Source organism: Erinaceus europaeus, chromosome 15 (genome assembly GCF_950295315.1).
Source record: "Erinaceus europaeus chromosome 15, mEriEur2.1, whole genome shotgun sequence".
Lineage (NCBI taxonomy): Eukaryota > Metazoa > Chordata > Mammalia > Eulipotyphla > Erinaceidae > Erinaceus > Erinaceus europaeus.
In genome coordinates this window covers 37,612,688-37,634,290 of record NC_080176.1, presented here as the reverse complement: position 1 = coordinate 37,634,290, position 21,603 = coordinate 37,612,688, and the positions used below count along the sequence as shown (strand labels likewise).

Below are 21,603 nucleotides of genomic sequence, written 5' to 3'. Positions count from 1 at the left end.
ACCTTCTCTTTCACTTAACATGATTCCTTCATCTCCATTCAATATGAGTTAAAGGTGACATCATCGTTTTTAATAGCTGAGTAGTATTCCATTGTGTATATATATATACACCACAACTTACACAGCCACTCATCTGGTGTTAGACACCTGGGTTGCTTCCTGTTTGGGCTACTACAAAATTTGTACTTAGATTATTAACCTTTCTATAAAAAAACAAAGTATATATAATGTCCAATTAGATGCAAATTTGAGATCTGTATTTTATAGTTACAAGTATGCTCAATATTGTACTATAATATTTTGTAGCATGTGTGAAATTAAAATTTAACTGGAGAAGAAAAAATTCCACAAGACCTACAAAAGAATCCCACAGGCTATCGGCTGAATTCACAATAGGAATTCTAAAGGTCAGAAATGATTGGTGTGATATATTCAAAATTCTGAATGGAAAAGACCTTCACTCAAGATCTGTCCAGCACCCTTAATGTGGATCAACAATGGTAGGGACTGCCCCATTGTCTGAAGGGAGGTTGGGTCAACATAACTCTGTCACTTGCGGAAAACGGGTCCTGCAATGAGTGCAGCCTGGAATATTCCTACCTATGACCACAGAATGTGGGCTCAGACCTACAGGAATGCAGAGGTTACACAGGCTCCTGTCCTGAATATGGACCCCAGATCAAATCAATGTAGTTTACAGTTAACAGTATTTATATACTTTTCCCATATTTGTGAGTTACTCTCTTCCCTGATCCAGCTTTCTAGTCCTTTTTCCAACTCTGATACCATCTCCTCAGACAATACCTTTGGTCCACCTGAATGTTCCCTTCAGGCTCAGGCAAAAATTAGTGAAGTCATGAGCCCGTTGGAAAATATCTAAAATAGACCTACTAGCTTTTTCCAAAATGGAAACCCAAATCTCTTCTGCTATATTCTTGCCTTTAGGTTTTTGATTATCAAACAATTTTTTCCTGCTTTATATTTTAATGCTTTTTCAGCCACCATGTTGCAGATATTACCATGACATGGTATATTGCCATGACACCAAGCTGACTTCCCTGGGCAAACATATGTACACTATGGAAGATAGTTCTGAGGTAGCAAAAGAAATCTATTGTATAGTTGTAGGGACTGGAGAGGGTATCAGCTGTTTAAAGAAACACATTTTATGCAGTCAAAACCCCTAAGAAAGATTCTGTACCATTAGCTACATTCTAACGACCAAACACCAAGGAAATGAGCAATGAATGGTAGTTCATAACCTGAAGACATAGCACTTACATTCTTTTTTATTTTATTCTTGATTGTTTCAATTACTCCTGCCTCTTCACTCTCACACAACTTTTCTGTAGTTTTCAAGTCATCACATGCCAGCTGCATTTTTTCCTCTTCAAATGTCATCATGGCATTCTCCCAAGAAAAAAGTAAGGAAAAAAAAAAGAATAAATTAAGTGTCTAAAACTCAGGCCAATTCATCACAATAAAATTCCAAGCTAGAACAAAAACTATTTAAATTTTAAATTATTTCTGGAAAGTTATGTTATAGAACACCCTAAAGAAATTCTATAATTTTAATATTAAATAAAGATACACCTCTATAATACCTCTATAGTCTTCTCAGGGAAAGCAATTCCAATCGGTTTCCTTACAAGTAATCCATTTTACATTGCCCACATGAAAAATTCCACTGTCAGCTGGTTTTAAAACACCTGTTTCTGGCATATTCTTTTCAAGCCACATTTGACTGGGTGGGGGCAAACACTCTCAGCTAAAAATCTATTTTCTCCCAGAACTGTGGGTTCTGACATGAAATGGTTGCAGGGCAAAGACAGTAAGTACACTTGGCTCTTGGAAGGGTCTCAAAAGCTCACTGCACCAAGTTCTTTATTGCCTATCTAAATCAGTCAACCTCACCTTGGAATGCTAGGTCTTCTCAGTGTGACTTTAACCTTATAGTCTTATTTATTTATATATTCATTTATTTATTTATTTTGCCTCCAAGTGTTGTCACTGGAGCTTAGTCCCAGCAAAACCTAGCTACTGCTCCTGGTGGCCATTCTCTCCATGTTGTTATTATTGTTATTGTTGTTGTTGGATAGGATAGAGAGAAATGGAGAAAGGAGGAGAAGACAGAGATGGGGAGAGAAAGATAGACACCTGCAGACCTGCTTCACTACCTGTAAAGCCACCTCCCTGCAGGTGGGGAGCTAGGAGCTCAAATGGGGATCCTCACACCAGTCCTTGCGTTTCACACCATGTGCGCTTAACCAGGTGTGCTACTGTCCAGCCTCAGACTTTAACTTTCTTTTCCATTGCAGCCAATGCAGACAATAGCCACCTCAGCCCAAGTCTCCTCAGCACATCCCTCTTCCTAGTCAAATCTCAAACCTGTTCCTACATCCCTCTCCCCATTCTACCATCCAGTCAAGCCTCTGTAGTTACATGGACTCCCATATGATGGTCCTCTCACAGTATCATTTCCCTTAATGTCAGGAGGCAGGTTTTTAATTTTGACTTTATTACCTAGCAGTAAGAGAAAATAAACAGCTTGAACGAAAGTCCAGGTCACCAGAAACTGCCCTGATGCCTATGGTTGACCACAGCTAAGTCATAACCACTTGCTGACATCTTGCTAAGTCTAAAATCTAAAGGTCTTCTTCATTTTACTTCTTTCAACTTCCATGTGTTATTATTTTTTGTTGTTGCTAAAATGTCTGTGATTTTACTTTTTATTTTTTGTGCTTAGAGGCCAGTGGTGGCACACCTGGTTTATTGCATAGTACTAAGCACAATGATCCCAGTTCAAGGCCCCAGTCCCCACCTGCAAAGGGGTAGCTTCACGATCTGTGGAGCAGGGCTGCAGGTGTCTCTCTCCCTCTCTGTCTCCCCATTCCTCTCAATTTCTGCCTGTCTCTATCCAATAAATAAATAAAGATAATTATAAACAATTTAAAAAAACAATTTTAAAAATTTGTGCTTAGAAGCAGTTTATGTAATGTTACATGTTTCTAAAAAAAAGTAGCATCCATTTTCTACACTGCCTAATTTCCTTTAAATTCAAAGTGCAATTTATTCCTCAATTCCTAAATATGAGTACTTTAAAATGCAGTACTTTCCCATTGCAGGTGGGGACTGAGGGCTTGAACTCAGGTCCTTGTGCACTGTGACATGTGCACTCAACCAAGCGTGCCACCACTCAATGGTAATCTTATGCTTCCCTACCCTTTCGAGAAAAAAAGTCCCAGTAATTTAAAGTATCTCAGGGATGCATTGGATCGACCTTCCTGTGGTGCATCCCGTGAGTACCCATTCATTGGGGAAACTGACGATCCTTCCTAGCCGAATGAATCCACATGGAACCCAGTCACTTTTAAAGCCAGCAACAAGCAGACACTGTTGACTGGCTACGGAAGAAGGGCAAACCCTAGAAGAAGAAAGTATCTCAGTAGTTACTTTCTGATTCAATGATTGAAGCTAATGTTTTAAGTACATGTAAAGAAAATTTTGCTAGCAAGTGAAAAACTGTGATTAATAAGTTATGTTATTCCCCCAAAAAATGCAGTACTGACAAATTTTAGTTCTACTAACTGGACTTCCAATCTATATGCACTTAATAACTATAAAGAAAGTCCTTATTATCCAAAGTCTGACCTATCCTTTCCCTTGGTGAAGTTTTATTTGAGAAAGTGCTTTCAATTACACTTTGTTAGAAAAAGGACTTTGGCCAGGAAAATAAATATAATATTTTAAGAAGTGTAAGTCTTTTATTTTATTATTGTTTTTATTTTATTATTTTTTTATTTACTGGTTTACGTAAATACAGTCGTTGGTACATGTGTAAAATTTCTCAGCTTTCTGCAAAACACTCTCACGCCACCCTAGGTCATCCTCCACCATCATGCACCGGGACCTAAACTCTCTCCTCCCTAAAGAGTCCTTTACTTTGGTGTAATACACCAAACCTAGTCCAAGTCTATTATTTTTAAAGATAGACAAAAGAGGATCTCACACTGGCAATGGTTAGTAGGTAAACATCTTACTTCTTCTAAATTCTCAAAGATTTATATACTGGAGAAGCTATATACCCAGTACCCACGGAAAGACATTTTACATATTTTTTCTTCATGCCAACATGTCTTCCCATATTGACTTACCAAAAAACTGACAAAGCTGGCTCCAAAGCTCATTAATGGGCTATGATTTCTGTTAAAGAAACAAAATATAATTATTTTATATAATTATGATATAATTAAAATATAATTATCATACACTTCTGTTTTTAAAACATTTGATGTATCAGGATCACTATGTAGTAATAATAATTGAATAGAAAAAGTTAAGATATTCTAGCAGGTTAAAATTTCCCAAGAAAACACTTAAAGAAGCAAGGAGGTTCATAATAAGTCTACGTGTTGGTTTAGAATCTGCCCAATTTTTCAAATCATGGTGCACAATAAAAAATGGCAACGGAGGCTATCTTAGCAAGCCAACATTGCAAATACAACACACAATATCTGCAAACACCCAGCTAAAAGCAGGTGGTTAACAGTGTTTTTTAAAAATATTTTATTTATTTATTTTCCCTTTTGTTGCCCTTCTTTTATTGTTGTAGTTATTGTTATTGTTGTTGTTATTGATGTCTTCATTGTTGGATAGGACAGAGAGAAATGGAGAGAGGAGGGGAAGACAGTGAGGGGGAGAGAAAGACAGACACCTGCAGCCCTGCCTGTAAAGCGACTCCCCTGCAGGTGGGGAGGCAGGGTCTAGAACCGGGATTCTTATGCGGGTCCTTGCACTTTGCACTACGTGCTTAATCTGCTGCGCTACTGCCTGACTCCTAGTGTTGTTTTTTTTTCTTTTTCCTTTTAATGCATAAGCCTTCAAATTTTAACACACAAAAATAAGGCTTTTTCATTGTCATCACCAGGATTTCACTGTTTCAAGTCAAGATTTTTCAGATAAAAGGAAAGATCCAGAGAGGGAAAGATGCCATAGTACAGAAGTTTTCCCAGTGCAGTGTCCCCAGGCTCAAACCTGGGTCATATGTATGACAAAGCAAGCACACAACCAGGTGACCTATCTTTCTGGCTCAAACTAAGAACTTCTAGGAGAAGATCATTTTACTACTGAGTTTGATTTTAAAAATTCACTTACCCCATCCAACAAACTTCAAAAATACCTTTCTAGAGATATTATTTTCTCTAAAAATCTTTAAAACGGTTTTATTACTTCTTAATTTTATGGGACAGAGAAAAAAATGAAAGGGAAGGAGAAGATAGGCAGAGAGACACCTGCAGCACTACTTCATCACTTGTGGAGCTTCCCCCTTAAAAGTGGGGATTGGGAGCTTGAACCTAGGTTCTTGCACATGATGGTGTCCACATGCAACTGGGAGAGCAGGCTCCCCTAGAGCCAGCTGGCTGGGCCCCCTACAGACAGTCTTTCCCACAGGGTAACACACAGTCGTTACCCAATTCTGTATGGAAGCCAGCTGTGAAACCTCGTCAATCTAACACCAAATCAATCTAAATAGCATAAGGATATCAACTTTCCACTTCAAATTCACTACTACTACAAAATCAAATACCTGTAAATTCGGGACCAGGTGGTGGGGCACCAGGCTGAGAGAAACACACACACACACACACACACACACACACACACAAAATCTACAGCATGCAGGGAAGAAGCCTCACAAGCACTGAGACAGTGCTGCAGGTGTCTCTCTCTCTCCCTCTGTCTCTTTTTATATTTTTAATAGTGGTTTCATAGTGACTGACAAGATTATTGATAATAAGGGTATAACTTTATGCCCTAGTTCTACCTAGGTTACAGATATGGGCTGACTATATATACTTTTTTTTTTTTTTTTTTTGCAAATCCATGTTTTAATTCTCTGTATTAAACATAGGTGTGGAATCACTTGGTAGTTATTAATCACTTAGTTCACTAAACATTATCACTGCCAGTCCTGTTCATTTTGTTCCAAAAAGACAATATAGTACTTTTTAACTGTTTAGTTCTCTATTGAATATATGCTCCAAGACTACTTTTAAATTTATAAGTTTCAAATGAGTAATTTTGTTAAAGCCCCCCCCCCCACTCTAAGTAGTCCTCATAGGGTTTCTTTTTTTTTTGATAAAAATATTTTTAAAATTTAATCAGGAAATGAAAAGGCCAGCACTAAAGAAGATATTTGGGCAAAGAATGATAACCCCATGTGGAAGTTTATGTCCACTTTTTAAAATTTATTTATTTATTTTTATTTATAAAATGGAAATATTGACAAGACTATAGGATTAGAGTGGTACACTTCTACACAATTCCCATAACCAGAACTCTATATCCCATCCTCTCCTTTTTATTTACTTCTAAGGCCATGTCTTCACCTCCTTACTAAGCCACACCTTCAACTATTACAACTTCTGAGTATGCTTCCTTTCTCCTCTTCCCTCTCAGGTAAGGGAAACAGGCCCTGACTTCCTCAGGTGTTCTCCAAACTCTCTTCCCTCTTATTGATGAGGCAAACACAAAGGTTCCTAGTCACAAAAGTCCTGGATATCAGTAGAAGTGGGGTTCAGAGCCCTCTGATCATCTTCCCCTAACATTTCCCACTTTGGGAGTATAGACAAAAATTATTTTTGGGGTGAAGAAGGAAGGCTTCCTGGCTTCTGCTACTGCTTCTCTGCTGGACATGGGTATTGGCTGGTTAATCCATATACCCAACCTGTCTCTATCATTCCCTAGTAGGGTTGGGCTTTGGAGAGGTGAGGTTCCAGGACACACTGGCAAGGTCATCTGCCCAGTAAGGTCAGGATGGAATTGTAGTAGCATCTGGAACTTGGTGGCTCTCCCTATCTCCCCTTCTCTCTCAATTTCTCTCTGTATCTGTCAACAACAACAACAAAGATATGAATATCTGTATTATATAAAGGGAAAGCAAGTTATAATTGAACTCTTTATAAATTTTTGTAGTGATTTTTAATTATGCAAATAGCACACAGTAATATAAAAGTTAGAGCAGAGAATTCTGGCAAACCCGTATTGAAATGTAGGCTGTGTGTGCATGGTGGTGGTGGTGGGAGGGAGGGTGGATGGTAGGTATGGGAGGGAGAACACGCCTATGTGCATAAGCATATATTTATGCACACACACACCAATGCCTGAATGACATCATTGTACATACATTTCTGCAGGCATGTCCAAACACATTCTTTTTTTAAAAAAGATTTAAAAAATATTTATTTATTATTTTGTTGCCCTTGTTGTTTTATTGATGTAGTTATTACTGTTGTTGTTATTGATGTCGTTGTTGTTGGACAGGACAGAGAGAAATGGAGAGAGGAGGGGAAGAGTCCAAACACATTCTTTGAATGAATTGCTAGAGGAAGCACATCCTTTTTCATCTTGGAGTGTCGTGTGTGTATGTCTGTGCGCATTTATGTATTGTGTAAGAGAAAAACGGGTTAGAAACTCAGTTTATGTATTCTATTCATTTGATATAATGTCTCACATCTACTTGGTATCTACTCATGTTTACAGCCAATAATAGTCTGTCTAACACACACACACACACTTAACAGGCCACTTTAGAAAAAAATCCAAAAGGCAATTCAAGGCATTTGAGAAGAATCCCATACTAATGTTCACACCCACACAGTGAGCTGACATAACCCCTCACACGTCACTGTGTAGCCTGCTGCTGCTGCTCATTTGGCATTAGAACAGAGGTTGGCTTTCCCACTGCCCAGCTACAGATAAAGCCGTCAAATATTAATGCGCATAATACAGATCTTCATATCAGTGTTCCCTCTAGAACTCTGCTTTTCTGTCTCAATCATCATGCCTTACACACAGCAGGCTTTCAGCAAGTAGGAATCAGTGAAGGGTTGGATGATAGAACTTTGCAACTAAATGCTGGTTGTTATAGCTTCCCTTTTCTGTTTTCTTGCTTACATGTAACTACTTTGCCATGTGACAAGTGAAAAATGGAAACTGGGACCTAGTGTTACTACATTTGCTTCTTGCTCTTGACTAAAATTAGATTTCTGAGAGTTCTGGCTATTAATTATTCATGGTACCATAGCCTAGCACTTAGTACTTCACAAGCCATCTTACATTTAAGTGGGGAACTAAAAAAAAATAATAAAAAAAAGAATAACCAAAGAAACACTTTTCCCTACTTGAAGTATTATCTCTATAAACCCCACAGCATCTGGGGACATTAAGTATTCAATAATGACCTGATCAATAGGAAAGCAAGCTCTGGTGCTGTACACTTCCTGGTTTTATGAGCCAAGTCTAACAAGGTTAAATGAATTAATCATAGCTTGGCTTTTCAACCCATTATATTTCAAGTGATGCTACATTAATTTGCCTCAGCTCATTCAAATTTGGCCATGTATATGCTTCTACCCAAAACCTACTTATTTAGGTTTTGGAAATGTTCCCAAAGTGTACATGGATTATGATGTCAAACCAATATTAGAGAAAGAAGAGGCTCCTGATTCATTTTAATGTGCTCATATTAGGAACCAATAAATAAGGACCAAAATACCAGCAGAGTAAGGCTAGTGTAAAGGTTGTGTATGAACTTCAGTTGGGGGAATGATTTACTGGGCTCAGAGTTTGAGTTTTGCAATATGAAAAGAATTCTGGAGGGGGCCAGGCGGTAGCACAGCGGGTTAAGCACACATGGTGCCAAGTGCAAGGACCAGGGTAAGGATCCCGGTTTGGGCCCAACTCCCCAATTGCAGGTGGGTTGCTTCACAAGTGGTGAAGCAGGTCTGCAGGTGTCTTCCTCTCCCCCTCTGACTTCCCTTCCTCTCTCGATTTCCCTCTGTCCTATCCAACAACAATAGGAGTAACAACAAGGGCAACATGATGGGGAAAAATGGCCTCTAGGAGCAGTGGATTCATAGTACAGGTGATAACTCTGGAGGCAAAAAAAAAAAGTTCTAGAAATGAGCCACAGAGTAGTGTAAATGTCCTGAACATTATTAAATTGCACACTTGAAAGTTGTTTCATACAAAGAAATAGAGATCTTAAATGAAGTCACAGATGAAATAAACCTAACAGATACATTCAGAACCTTTTATTCCCCAAAAAGAATATACATCCTTTTGAAGTACACATGGAACATGGAACATTCTCAAGGATTGACCATGTTGGGACACAAAGACAGCCTTAATAGATATGTGAATACTGAAATCATAAAAACTAGCTTTCCTGACTATGAAGAGACCAATTACTAGACCCTGTGGGGTACAGCAAAAGCTGTCCTTAGTGGAAGTTTATAGCAACACAGGCTCATGTTAACAAACAACGAAGATCTCCAGTAGGCTACCTAGCATCACAACTGAGTCAAATAGAAAAGGAGCATTGAAGAGACCCAAAAGTTAACAGGAGGAAGGAAACAGACAAAATCAGAGCAGAAAGTAATGAAATAGAATCTAGAAAAATGGTCCAAAAGATTAACGAAACCAAGAGCTGATTCTTCAAAATTATTGATAAAATATATAAGCCACTGGCTAGACTCACAAAAAGAAATAGAGAAACCCATGGTAAAAATAATCAGGGGGAGATACAAAGAATATTATGTACATCTCTATGCAAATAAATTGGACAACCTAGAAGAGATGGATGTATTCAAGAATCAGACCACATGCTAAGCCTAGTTTAAGAGGAAGTAGATGGTTTGAACACTGGAATAGAAATTGAATGGGTCATCTTTAAAGAAGAACTAACACAGATTCTCCCCAAACACTTTGAGAAAACTAAAGAGGAGCAAACACTCCCAAACTAAAATCACTCTGACCCCCCAAAGCAGAAAAGGACTCTATCAGAAAACAAAAATAAAACCAAAAAAAGCTATAGACATATATCTCTGATGAACACTGATGTAAAGATCCTGAACAAGATTTTAGCAAATGGAGGTTGGTTGGGCGGTGGCTCACCAGGTTAAGCACACATAGTATGAAGCACAAGGACCCCCTAAAGGATCTCAGCTTGAGCTCCTGGCTCCCCACCTGCAGTGGGGTCGATTCACAAGCGGTAAAGCAGGTCTTCAGGTGTCTATCTTTATCTCCCCCTTCTCTCTCAACTTCTCTCTGTCCTTTCTAATAAAAATGAAAAATGGACACCAGGAGTAATAGATTTGTAGTGCAGGCACTGATCCACAGCAATAACCATGGAGGGGAAAAAAGAAAAAAAAAAAGATTTTAGCAAATTGAATCCAACAACATAGCAAGAGAATAATTAACTAAGACCAAGTGGGACTCACCCCTGGGAAGCAGGGATGATTCAACATTCACAAGTCAATGTAATTTATCATATCAGCAAAAAGAAAGATAAAAAGCACATAGTCATATCAACTGATGTTGAAATAGCATTTGACTAGATCTAATACCTACTTATGATAAACACACTCCAGAAACTGGGAATAGAAAGAAATTCCTCAGTGTACTAAATACCATTGACAACAAACCCACCACTAACATCACTGTCAATAGGGAAAAATTGAAAATATGCCCTATAAAACCAGAAACGGACAAGGATACCCACTATCTCTACTATTATTAAACATAGCCCTTGAGGTCCTCGCCTCTGAAATCAGACAAGAAAGATATATCAAAGCCATACATATTGGGAAGGAAGAAATCAAACTATCACTGTTTGCTGATGACATAATAATACACCTACAGAACCTAAAGACTCCACACACAAAAAAAAACCAAAAAAAAAAACTACTGGAAATAATTGATAAATTCAGTAAAGTAGCAGGATACAAAATCAATACACATAAACTTGTGCCATTTCTGTATACAAACAAGGAGTCATAGGAAAGGACAATAAAAGACCCAATCACATTTACAATCAAACCCAAAAAAGATAAAATATTTTGGAGTGAATCTCATTGTTGTATGCTTTACATTGGGTTCTAGTTCTCCCCCACCGAGAGAATTAGATCAGTCCAGTTAATTTCGCGGGCCCGCTTGGCCCCGCCCCGAGGAAACCCGCCAGAGTTGCAGAGTTGCAGAGGAAGAGAGAGAGGGTTCCAGAGTTCGAGAGTAAGAGAGAGAGTTCGGAGGGTTCCTGAGTTTGAGAGTAAGGGAGAGTGTTTGTGCCACCGCAAAGAGACAGCAGAGTTCTGTTTGGTGATTAGTTTGGTTTAGTTTATGAATCGTTGTTCCTGAATAAAGAAATACAGCTTCCCTGCCCAGCCGTTGTCTCCACATCTCTGTTACCCACCCGTGAAGCTAGCCCGGCCGGCTAGAGCCTCCGAATTTTTAACAACATCTCATGAAGAAGGTGATGGACTGTTACAATGAGTACTACAGGGCATTGTTCAAAGAAAGAGAATATAGAATATAGAAGTGAAAGAACATCCCTTATTTCTCGATTGAAAGAATAAACATTATTAAAATGACCAGTCTACCAAAAGCAATATACAATTTCAATGCAGTCCCTATCAAGACCCCAATGGAATTTTTCAAGCAAATCAAACCATTTGTCCAAAAATATGTGTGGAACCACAAAAGGTCATGAGATAAAAGGGAAAAGTATGGAGGTATCATGCTCCTCAACTTATACTACAAAACGAAAGTAATCAAAACAGCATGGTACTAGGGAAAAAAATGAACATTTGGATCAAGGGAGTAGAATCAAAAGCCCAGAAATAAGCCCACACATTTATAATCATCTAATATATAACAAAGGGGACAAAACCAGTCAATGTGGTAAATGGTGCTGAAAAAATTGGACAGCCACATATAGAAAAGTGAAGCTAGACCACTACCTAATACTATACCAAAGTCAAATCAAAACTGATTAAAGATCTATATTTTAAACCAGAAACTTTAAAATTTGCAGAAGAGAATATCAGTGAAACTTTGCAGGACCTTGACATCAAAGATGTATTTGGAGACTCAACCCCCAGGCATGGGAAATGAAAACAAGAGTAAATAAATGGGATGACATGAAACTAAAAAGCTTCTACACATCGAAAGCAAACTATACAATGCTAACTAGGCAACCAAGGAAATGGGAGAAGATATCTTCACATCACACATCAGACAAATGACTGATATCAATCAGCTATACAGAACTGGTATAAATCTCCAAAACAAGTAAAAAAAGAACCCAATAAATAAGTAGACTAAAAAGCAAAACAGTTTTCTAAAGGAGAGATACATATGGCCCACAGACATATGAAGAAATGCTCCACTTCATTTAGAGAAATACAAACTAAACTATGCTGAGATACCATCTCGCATCTGAGAGAATGGCTTCTATCAACAAATTAGTAAATGATAAGTGTCAGAGAAGTTGTGAGAAAAAAAGAACTTTGCTACACTACTGGTGGAAATGCATTCTGTTGTAGCCCCTTTGGAAGACTGTATGGATAATTTTTAAATGAAAAAAAATGGAATTACTTTATGATCCAGCAATAATGCTTTTAGCCATTTATCCAGCGCACAAACACTAATTTAAAGGGACACATGCACCCTTATTTATATTATTCATAATAGTCAAAGAGTGAAAACATCTTAAATGACCATAAAACGATGACAGGCTAGAGGAGTTTTGGGATATATATTCCATGGAATACTACTCTGCAATCAAAAAAGATGATATTGTGTCCTTGGGGACAAAATGATGGAAGTTGAGGTGATTATGCTTAGTGCAATAAAAAAAAAAGATGAAGGGACAACTACCAGATAGTTTCACTCATAAGTGGAATCTAGAGAATTAGTACACATGAACTTGAAACAAAAAAACCAAACAAACAGAAGCAAGCAAACTGTTTCTGAGACTTGTGAGAACTATAATGGTTCTCTTTGGGAGGTGGGAGGGGGAAGATACAGAATTCTGGTGGTGAATGAGGTACAGAACTATACACTATAATGTTGCAACCTTTTAATCACTATTAATAGAAAAAAAAAGCAGAAAGAAAGTTGTGTGGATGGTAAATCTGATGTTTATAGACATTTTGCTACAATTAAAAAACTGCTATTGCTACCAGACTTTATTGCTTTGTGCTTTGGTACCTGCACAAGGAATCCACCACTCCTAAAAGCTGTGGTGACACAGTATACCGGTGACCATGGATGGAAGTCCAACACAGTGCTGAAATCAGCCTTGGTGACAGAGTATGCAGTGTTCTGCGCAGGCACATGGTGGACTGTGAGAAGACTGAGTCTGTGCTGGGGTACAAAGAAAAGTACAACCAGCTGGAACTCTGTCTCTCTTTGGCTGTGGCTTCTTCTCCTGGTCAGAAGCATCTCGACAGAGGTGCTCCAGGCATCCATCCGCCATGGCTACTTCTCCTGGGAACTGAACACGTGTGACTCTGCTAACTGGTAAACTTTTAGACCCTTCTACAGCCTTGCATAACCTTTACCAGAGCTGTTAATTGTTTATCTTATGGGACTAAACTTTTGATAACTATATTCAGACTTTATAAACCTAGCATACTCTTAACCTTTGATGATAAGTGCTTATTTTGTCTTTTACCTGTTTCACCCTAATAAACCTTATATTGTTTAAACCAGTTCCCAGCTCCTGCTGTGAATCCTTTTACGTGCCGCAAATAGCCTTTAACCAAACCCTTTTTAAGTTAAATAACAACAAATGGCACCCAACGTGGGACAATTTTTTTTGTCCCAACCCTACTTTAGTTGTCTGACTTTAATTTCGCCCTACCCACTTTTTTCTCTATGTGGTTTAACTATATCTCCCACGTGTTGAGTTACTATGTATGGTCCACTTTTATTTCCCCGCTGAGGGTCCCAAACATGTTTCAAAGTTTTAATCCCACCTCCATGTGGCTCTGACTTTAATCTGCTCCAATGTGTTTCTGATTACCCCCTCTTTTTTGTTTTTCTGCATAAGTCAGTTTTTCTTTGACTTTTATATACCACACATGTTAAATGGCTTCGTTTTACCCCCATTCCCTTTACCACTTTACTTTACCCAAATGTTCTCCCATTTTTCTGCTGGGCCTGTAGCTCTACCTTACAGACTTGCCTATGCCTGGCTATCTATGGCTTTAACAAAAAAAAGGGGGGAAATGGCATGGTGCCACTTATAATTTATGGAAATCCTTTCTCCTTTCCTTGCTCCTCCCCTTCCTCTAATGTTACATCTGATTCCTTACAACTGCCACTTCTTCCTACTGTGCCAGGTGACTCACTCAACCCCTTCCTAACTCCTCATCCTCCTTTGCTTTCACCTACAATAGACCCATATTTGTCTGTTACCAGTGATAAAAACAGAAAAATTCCTATTGAGTGAGGCCTTAAATTTGATGCTTTTCCCATTCTCCCTACAGAAGGAGCTGAGATGGAATATAAAGTTTGGCCAGATCGGGTTCCCAGATATATCTCACCCAGTCAGTTAGTGGGTGAGAGTGTTGTTACTTCTCCTAGTGAACATATGAACATTAGAAAAAAAATGACAGGCACCTTGGTGTGCAATCAGCAGTCAGAATAAGTGATAAGTGACCTAGCACTAATGTAGTATCTTTCATCTCTGTTATTCAGGAAGCCACAAAACCCTACAGAGAATTTGTGGACAGGTTACAAGAAGCTATGAGTAGACAAGTGGACAATAAAGATGCAGCCAGAATTTTAATTAAGCAACTAGCCTATGAAAATGCAAACCAAGATTGTAAAGGAATTCTTGGGCCACTTAAAGATCTAGATTTAAGTATTTCTCAGATGATAAAAGCATGTACTGAGGGACAGACTCAAACCCATAAAGTACATGTTATCACTGCATTTAATCAGGTCACATATGTGGTGGGCTCAGTACAGCCCATGCAAAACAAGGTTTGTTTTAAATGTAATAATGAGGGCCATTTACAAAAGAATTGCAAAATGAATCTCAAACAGTTTGATTATAAGATACCTGGAGATGATAGATATTTAAAACCTCCCTTAACCAAATGCCCACTTTGTAAAAGAGGCTTTCATTGGGCAATCTACTATTCACCCAGAACTTACACAGGAGATAATTCTCTGCTGGATAACAATAAGGGGGGGCCCTGGTTCTCCAGCCCGCATGGCAATGAGGACTATTGGATGACTCTAGGATAGTCACTTACCACAGGCATGAATCTTAATAGATTGCTTAACTATGTAAGTTATGTCTTTAACCTTCTAGTCTCTCTATAAGAAAGTGATTTATCTGAATATGAGGTATGTATGTATGTATGTATGTATTGATTCAAGTTTATCCTAAAGCCATTGTTGATTGTGGTATGCTGTTATACAAACCTGTGTATTTTAACGAAAGTGAAAGAATAGAAACTGTATTCACCAGTGTTTGGTGTCCTCTCCCCACAGCTTTTACAGATTTTTTTGCTACTGTGCTCTAGTTAACCTCTCTAGTTCAAGCACATTCTAGAATTATTGGTACTGACCATGCAGGACATATACAGACCAGCTATTAATTCCCAGTCCTTCTTTTACCTAAGTACTAAGCTCTAGTTAAATGACTGGCATTTAGCTCCTTAATTTTTATTTTATTTGATAGGGCAAAGAGACTAACAATAGAAGAAGTGTCTCATAAGATAACCAGATGGAACATTTTTGTGACGTAGAAAAATGCCTCTCATAGAATTTAATGTAAAAACAAAAGTTCTATGTACACTATGTTCCAAAACAGATGAATAATAAAAAGGGTGACATGCCTAAAGGGAGTTTTTAAATGACAAATCTGTCTCTAGAGATGTATACGCACCATCTTTGTTTCAATATCACCACAGACATTCTTCCTACATCTAGATACATTTGAGAGACAAATACTTCACTTAACTCAACATACTTGTTCTAATTACTCTGTGATTCAGTTGTTGTGTTGATATAATTTCTCAACAGAACAGATCATCCAGTCAAGCAGACAGAATAATGGGACAAGGAGTTCCGGGAAGATGGCGGACTGAGAAGCCGCTAGCAGCGTGAGCTCTGATCACATCTTCTGGAAACGGTAGGATTTTCTGCCTTTAGCAGGCCAGTCAATAAGGGGTCCTAGCAGTTACACCAAGGAGGTGACTATAACTTAATTTGGGTTAAGAATTAGAGTAAAGGTGGCACGAACTAGCGGGTGGCTGCTAGAGACTTCCCAGGGGGCGGCGGGCAAGGCGGGTGCACCGGGCATTGTCCTCCGCCCGGGAAGGCGGCTCCTCTTCCGGTTGCAGAGCTCTGCTGGGCGGCCGGCAGAGGACCCGGAGGGAGCACTATAGCTCCGGGGGCTTTCTCTTAGGAGTCTTCAGGGACCACCGCGACCCTGAGAGCGGATCCAAAGACTTCTTGAGTATAGCTCTCATTGGATCAAAGGACTTGGAGCTAGTTTTCATTTTCGAGAAATCCTTTAAAAAAGTCTGGAGGGGGGAATTTCCCGGAAGATGGCGGACTGAGAAGCTGCTAGCCGCTGAGCTCCGAACACATCTCCTGGAAACAGTAGGATTTTCTGCCTTTAGCAGGCCAGCCAATAAGAGGTCATGGTGGTGACACCAAGGAGGGGACTATAACTTAATTTGGGTTAAGAATCAGAGTAGGGAAAAAAGGGGAAAAAATTCTTTTTTCTTCCTTTTAATTTTCAAGCATACCTCCTTCCCGCCCCCCCCCACCCATAAGCAGTCCCTGGGGACCAGCTCCTAGCAGGATACCCCACACCACCAAACAGGGTGCTTTTTTGAATTCACTGATACACATTTAGGAATTTCCTTTCACTGCTCTTTAATTACAACTCTTTTTCTTATCTTCTCCCTTTTCTCTCTCTTGTCTCTCTCTCTCTTTTTTTTTTTAATCTTGTCATACACTTATTCCTTCTTCTTCGCCTTTCTGAATTTGTGAATTATTCTGGGGAAGAAATCTGACTCAGAGTGGACTCTCTATCTGTGTATCTCTGCTCTAGTTCCCTTTCCCCTCTTGTTACCCCTAGAATATACACTGGATAGTAGATTTGCATAACTGTCTATCCTTGCTATCCTCTCTTTCTTTTCTCTATCTTCACTGGGATTTGGCTACTATTATTTCACGGACTGGAGAAATTGTTTGGCTAACTGGTAACGATTAAACTACTTCAATACTTACTTCAGCTGCTACTGTAATTCCTGAGGTTGGTGAGTGCAATTGTCATAAAGGTATTTAGTACAGTGTTACTTGTACTCAAGACACAACAACTGAGGAACAACAGAGCATTAAAAAAAAGAAGAAACACATAAATAAAAAAAATGGGTAGATCAAAAACAAATAAAACTGCTAGCCCAATGAATGAAGACAAGAGCCCAGAAGAAACTACAAATCAGCCAGAAGTAACCATAGATAAGAAAAGTATGCAAGCAATAATAAACTTATTAATCACAGAAATGAAAACAACATTGGAGGAAAGGAATGGCAGTATTAGGGAAACAACAGTTGAGACCCCCAAGGAAAATACTGATTATCTTGAGGCAATTAGAGAAATGAAAGCTGAAATAGCTGTAATGAAGAAAGAAGCTGAGGCAAGGGAAAGCAGACTAACAGAAGCAGAAAACAGAATTAGTCAGACAGAGGATGAGTTAGAGAAAACACAGAAAGAGGGGAAAGAGCTTAAAAAGAGATTGAGAGACACTGAAAACAACAACAGAGACATATGGGATGATCTCAAAAGAAGTAACATTCGTATAATTGGCCTGCCAGAGGAAGAAAGAGAGGAAGGGGAAGCAAACATTCTAGAGGAAATAACAGAAGAAAACTTCCCAGACCTGAATAACAGAAAGGATATCAAGATTCAAGAGGCCCAGAGAGTAACAAACAGAATCAACCCAGACCTGAAGACACCAAGACACATCATAGTCACAATGAGAAGAAGTAAGGATAAAGAAAGGTTCCTAAAGGCTGCAAGAGAGAAACAAAAAGTCACATACAAGGGAAAACCCATAAGATTATCTGCAGACTTCTCCACTCAAACTCTAAAAGCCAGAAGGGAGTGGCAAGATATCTATCGAGCCCTGAATGAAAAAGGGTTTCAACCAAGGATAATATGTCCTGCTAGACTTTCATTCAAATTAGATGGAGGGATCAAAACCTTCTTAGATAAACAACAGTTAAAGGAGGCAACCATCACCAAGCTGCCCCTGAAAGAGGTACTAAAAGATCTCTTATAAACAAGAACATCACTATAATACTTGCTATATATCAGAGCAAACAATTTTTTTTAGAACAATGGCACTAGAATACATTAAATCCATAATATCCATAAATGTCAATGGCTTAAAATCACCCATCAAAAGGCACAGGGTGGGGGGATGGATCAGAAAACATAACCCAACCATATGCTGCTTGCAAGAATCCCATCTGTCACAACAAGATAAACACAGACTTTAAGTGAAAGGATGGAAAACTATCATACAGGCTAACGGACCACAAAAAAGGGCAGGAACAGCCATTCTCATCTCAGACACGATAGATTTTAAATTAAATAAAGTAATAAAAGGTAGGCAAGGACATTACATAATGACATTATATAAAGATTAGAGCCAAGAAGACTTAACAATTATTAACATCTATGCACCCAACGAGGGACCATTTAAATACATTAAGCATCTACTGAAAGAATTTCAAAAATACATCAATAGTAATACAATAATAGTGGAAGACTTCAATACCCCACTCTCACACAAAGACAGATGAACAAAGCAGAGAACCAATAAAGATACAAGAGAATTGAATGAAGAGATCGACAGACTAGACCTCTTGGACATTTTCAGACTCCTCCACCCCAAAAAACTGGAATACACCTTCTTTTCAAATCCACATAACACATACTCAAGGATAGACCACATGTTAGGCCACAAAGACAGCATCAATAAATTCAAGAGCATTGAAATCATCCCAAGTATCTTCTCAGACCACAGTGGAGTAAAACTAACATTTAACAACAAACAGAAAATTATTAAAAGACACAGAATTTTGAAACTAAACAACATGCTCCTTAAGAACCACTGGGTCAGAGACTCACTCAAGCAGGAAATTCAAATGTTCCTGGAAACTAATGAAAATGAAGACACAACCTATCAAAATATTTGGGACACAGCGAAAGCAGTACTGAGAGGGAAACTTATAGCCATACAATCACATATTAAACACCAAGAAGAAGCTCAAATGAACGACCTTACTGCACACCTCAAAGACTTAGAGGAAGAGGAACAAAGGAACCCTAAAGCAACCAGAAGGACAGAAATCACTAAAGTTAGAGCAGAAATAAACAACATCGAAAATAAAAGAACCATACAAAAGATCAATGAAGGCAAATGTTGGTTCCTTGAAAGATTAAACAAAATTGACAAACCCCTAGCCAGACTCACCAAACAAAAAAGAGAGAAGACTCAAATCAATAGAATTGTAAACGATGCAGGAGATATCACAACTGACACCACAGAAATCCAGAGAATTCTGCGAAACTTCTATAAAGAACTATATGCCACCAAGCTAGAGAATCTGGAAGAAATGGAACAATTCCTAGAAACCTATGCACTCCCAAAACTGAACCAAGAAGAACTACAAAATCTAAATGCACCAATCACAGACAAAGAAATTGAAACCGTTATTAAGAATCTCCCCAACAACGAAAGTCCTGGACCAGATGGCTTCACAAACAAATTCTACAAAACTTTCAGGAAACAGTTAATACCCATACTTCTTAAGTTATTCCATAAGATTGAAGAAACAGGAATACTCCCATCCACCTTTTATGAAGCCAACATCACCCTGATACCAAAAGCTGATAGGGACAGAACAAAAAAGGAAAACTACAGACCAATATCTCTGATGAACATAGATGCCAAAATATTAAACAAGATCTTGGCCAACCGGATACAGCAACACATCAAAAAGATTGTTCATCATGACCAAGTGGGATTCATCCCAGGAATGCAAGGCTGGTTCAACATCCGTAAGTCAATCAATGTCATTCACCACATCAATAAAAGCAAAGCCAAAAACCACATGATTATCTCAATAGATGCAGAGAAAGCCTTTGACAAAATCCAACACCCATTCATGCTCAAAACTCTACAAAAAATGGGAATAGATGGGAAATTCCTCAAGATAGTAGAGTCTATATATAGCAAACCTACAGCCAACATCATACTCAATGGACAGAAGCTGAAAGCATTCCCCCTCAGATCGGGGACTAGACAGAGCTGTCCACTGTCACTGTTACTCTTCAACATAGTACTGGAAGTTCTTGCCATAACAATCAGGCAAGAGAAAGAAATCAAAGGAATGCAGGTTGGAAGGGAAGAAGTCAAGCTCTCACTATTTGCAGATGATATGATAGTATACATAGAAAGACCTAAAGAATCCAGTAGAAAATTACTGGAAGTTATTAGGCAATATAGCAAGGTATCAGGCTACAAACTCAATGTACAAAAATCAGTGGCATTTCTTTATGCAAACACTAAATCTGAAGAAGAAGACATCCAGAAATCACTCCCATTTACTGTTTCAACAAAATCAATCAAATACCTAGGAATAAAGTTGACCAAAGAAGTGAAAGACTTGTATGCTGAAAACTATGAGTCGCTACTCAAGGAAATAGAAACTGATACCAAGAAATGGAAAGATATCCCATGCTCATGGATTGGAAGAATAAACATCATCAAAATGAATATTCTTCCCAGAGCCATATACAAATTTAATGCAATACCCATCAAAGTTCCACCAAGCTTCTTTAAGAGAATAGAACAAACACTACAATCATTTATCTGGAACCTGAAAACACCTAGAATTGCCAAAACCATCTAGAGGAAAAGAAGCAGAAATGGAGGCATCACACTCCCAGACCTTAAACTATATTATAAAGCCATCATCATCAAAACAGCATGCTACTGGAACAAAAATAGGCACACAGACCAGTGGAACAGAATTGAAAGCCCAGAAGTAAATCCCAACACCTATGGGCATCTAATCTTTGATAAGGGGGCCCAAAGGATTAAATGGAAAAAGGAGGCTCTCTTCAATAAATGGTGCTGGGAAAAATGGGTTGCAACATGCAGAATAATGAAATTGAACCACTTTATCTCACCAGAAACAAAAATCAAAATAATGAAATTGAGCCACTTTATCTCACCAGAAACAAAAATCAACTCCAAATGGATCAAAGACCTAGATGTCAGACCAGAAACAATCAAATACTTAGAGGAAAACATTGGTAAAACACTTTTCCACATACACCTCAAGGACATTTTTGATGAATCAAACCCAATTGCAAGGAAGACTAAAGCAGAAACAAACCAATGGGACTACATCAAATTGAAAAGCTTCTGCACATCCAAAGAGACTATCACACAAACAGAGAGACCCCTCACAGAATGGGAGAAGATCTTCACATGCCAGACATCAGACAAGAAACTAATCACCAAAATATATAAAGCGCTCAGCAAACTTAGCACCAAAAAAGCAAATGACCCCATCCAAAAATGGGCAGAGGATATGAACAAAACATTCACTCCAGAGGAGATCCAAAAGGCTAACAAACATATGAAAAACTGCTCTAGGTCACTGATTGTCAGAGAAATGCAAATTAAGACAACACTAAGATACCACCTCACC

At 38.5% G+C, this 21,603-nt stretch overlaps 1 protein-coding gene across 3 annotated transcripts in view; it reads right to left on the bottom strand.

Moving 5' to 3' along the window:
- TTC39C (tetratricopeptide repeat domain 39C) overlaps positions 1–21,603 on the bottom strand; it is a 140,525-nt gene that overhangs the window by 59,637 nt on the left and 59,285 nt on the right. For all 3 annotated transcript variants that reach the window (XM_060173609.1, XM_060173610.1, XM_007536376.3), the window contains exons 2-3: positions 4,155–4,203; positions 1,282–1,410 (exon numbers count right to left, since the gene is read on the bottom strand). In XM_060173609.1, the coding sequence (XP_060029592.1) occupies positions 1,282–1,410; positions 4,155–4,203 (178 nt within the window). The remainder of the gene's footprint in view (positions 1–1,281; positions 1,411–4,154; positions 4,204–21,603) is intronic.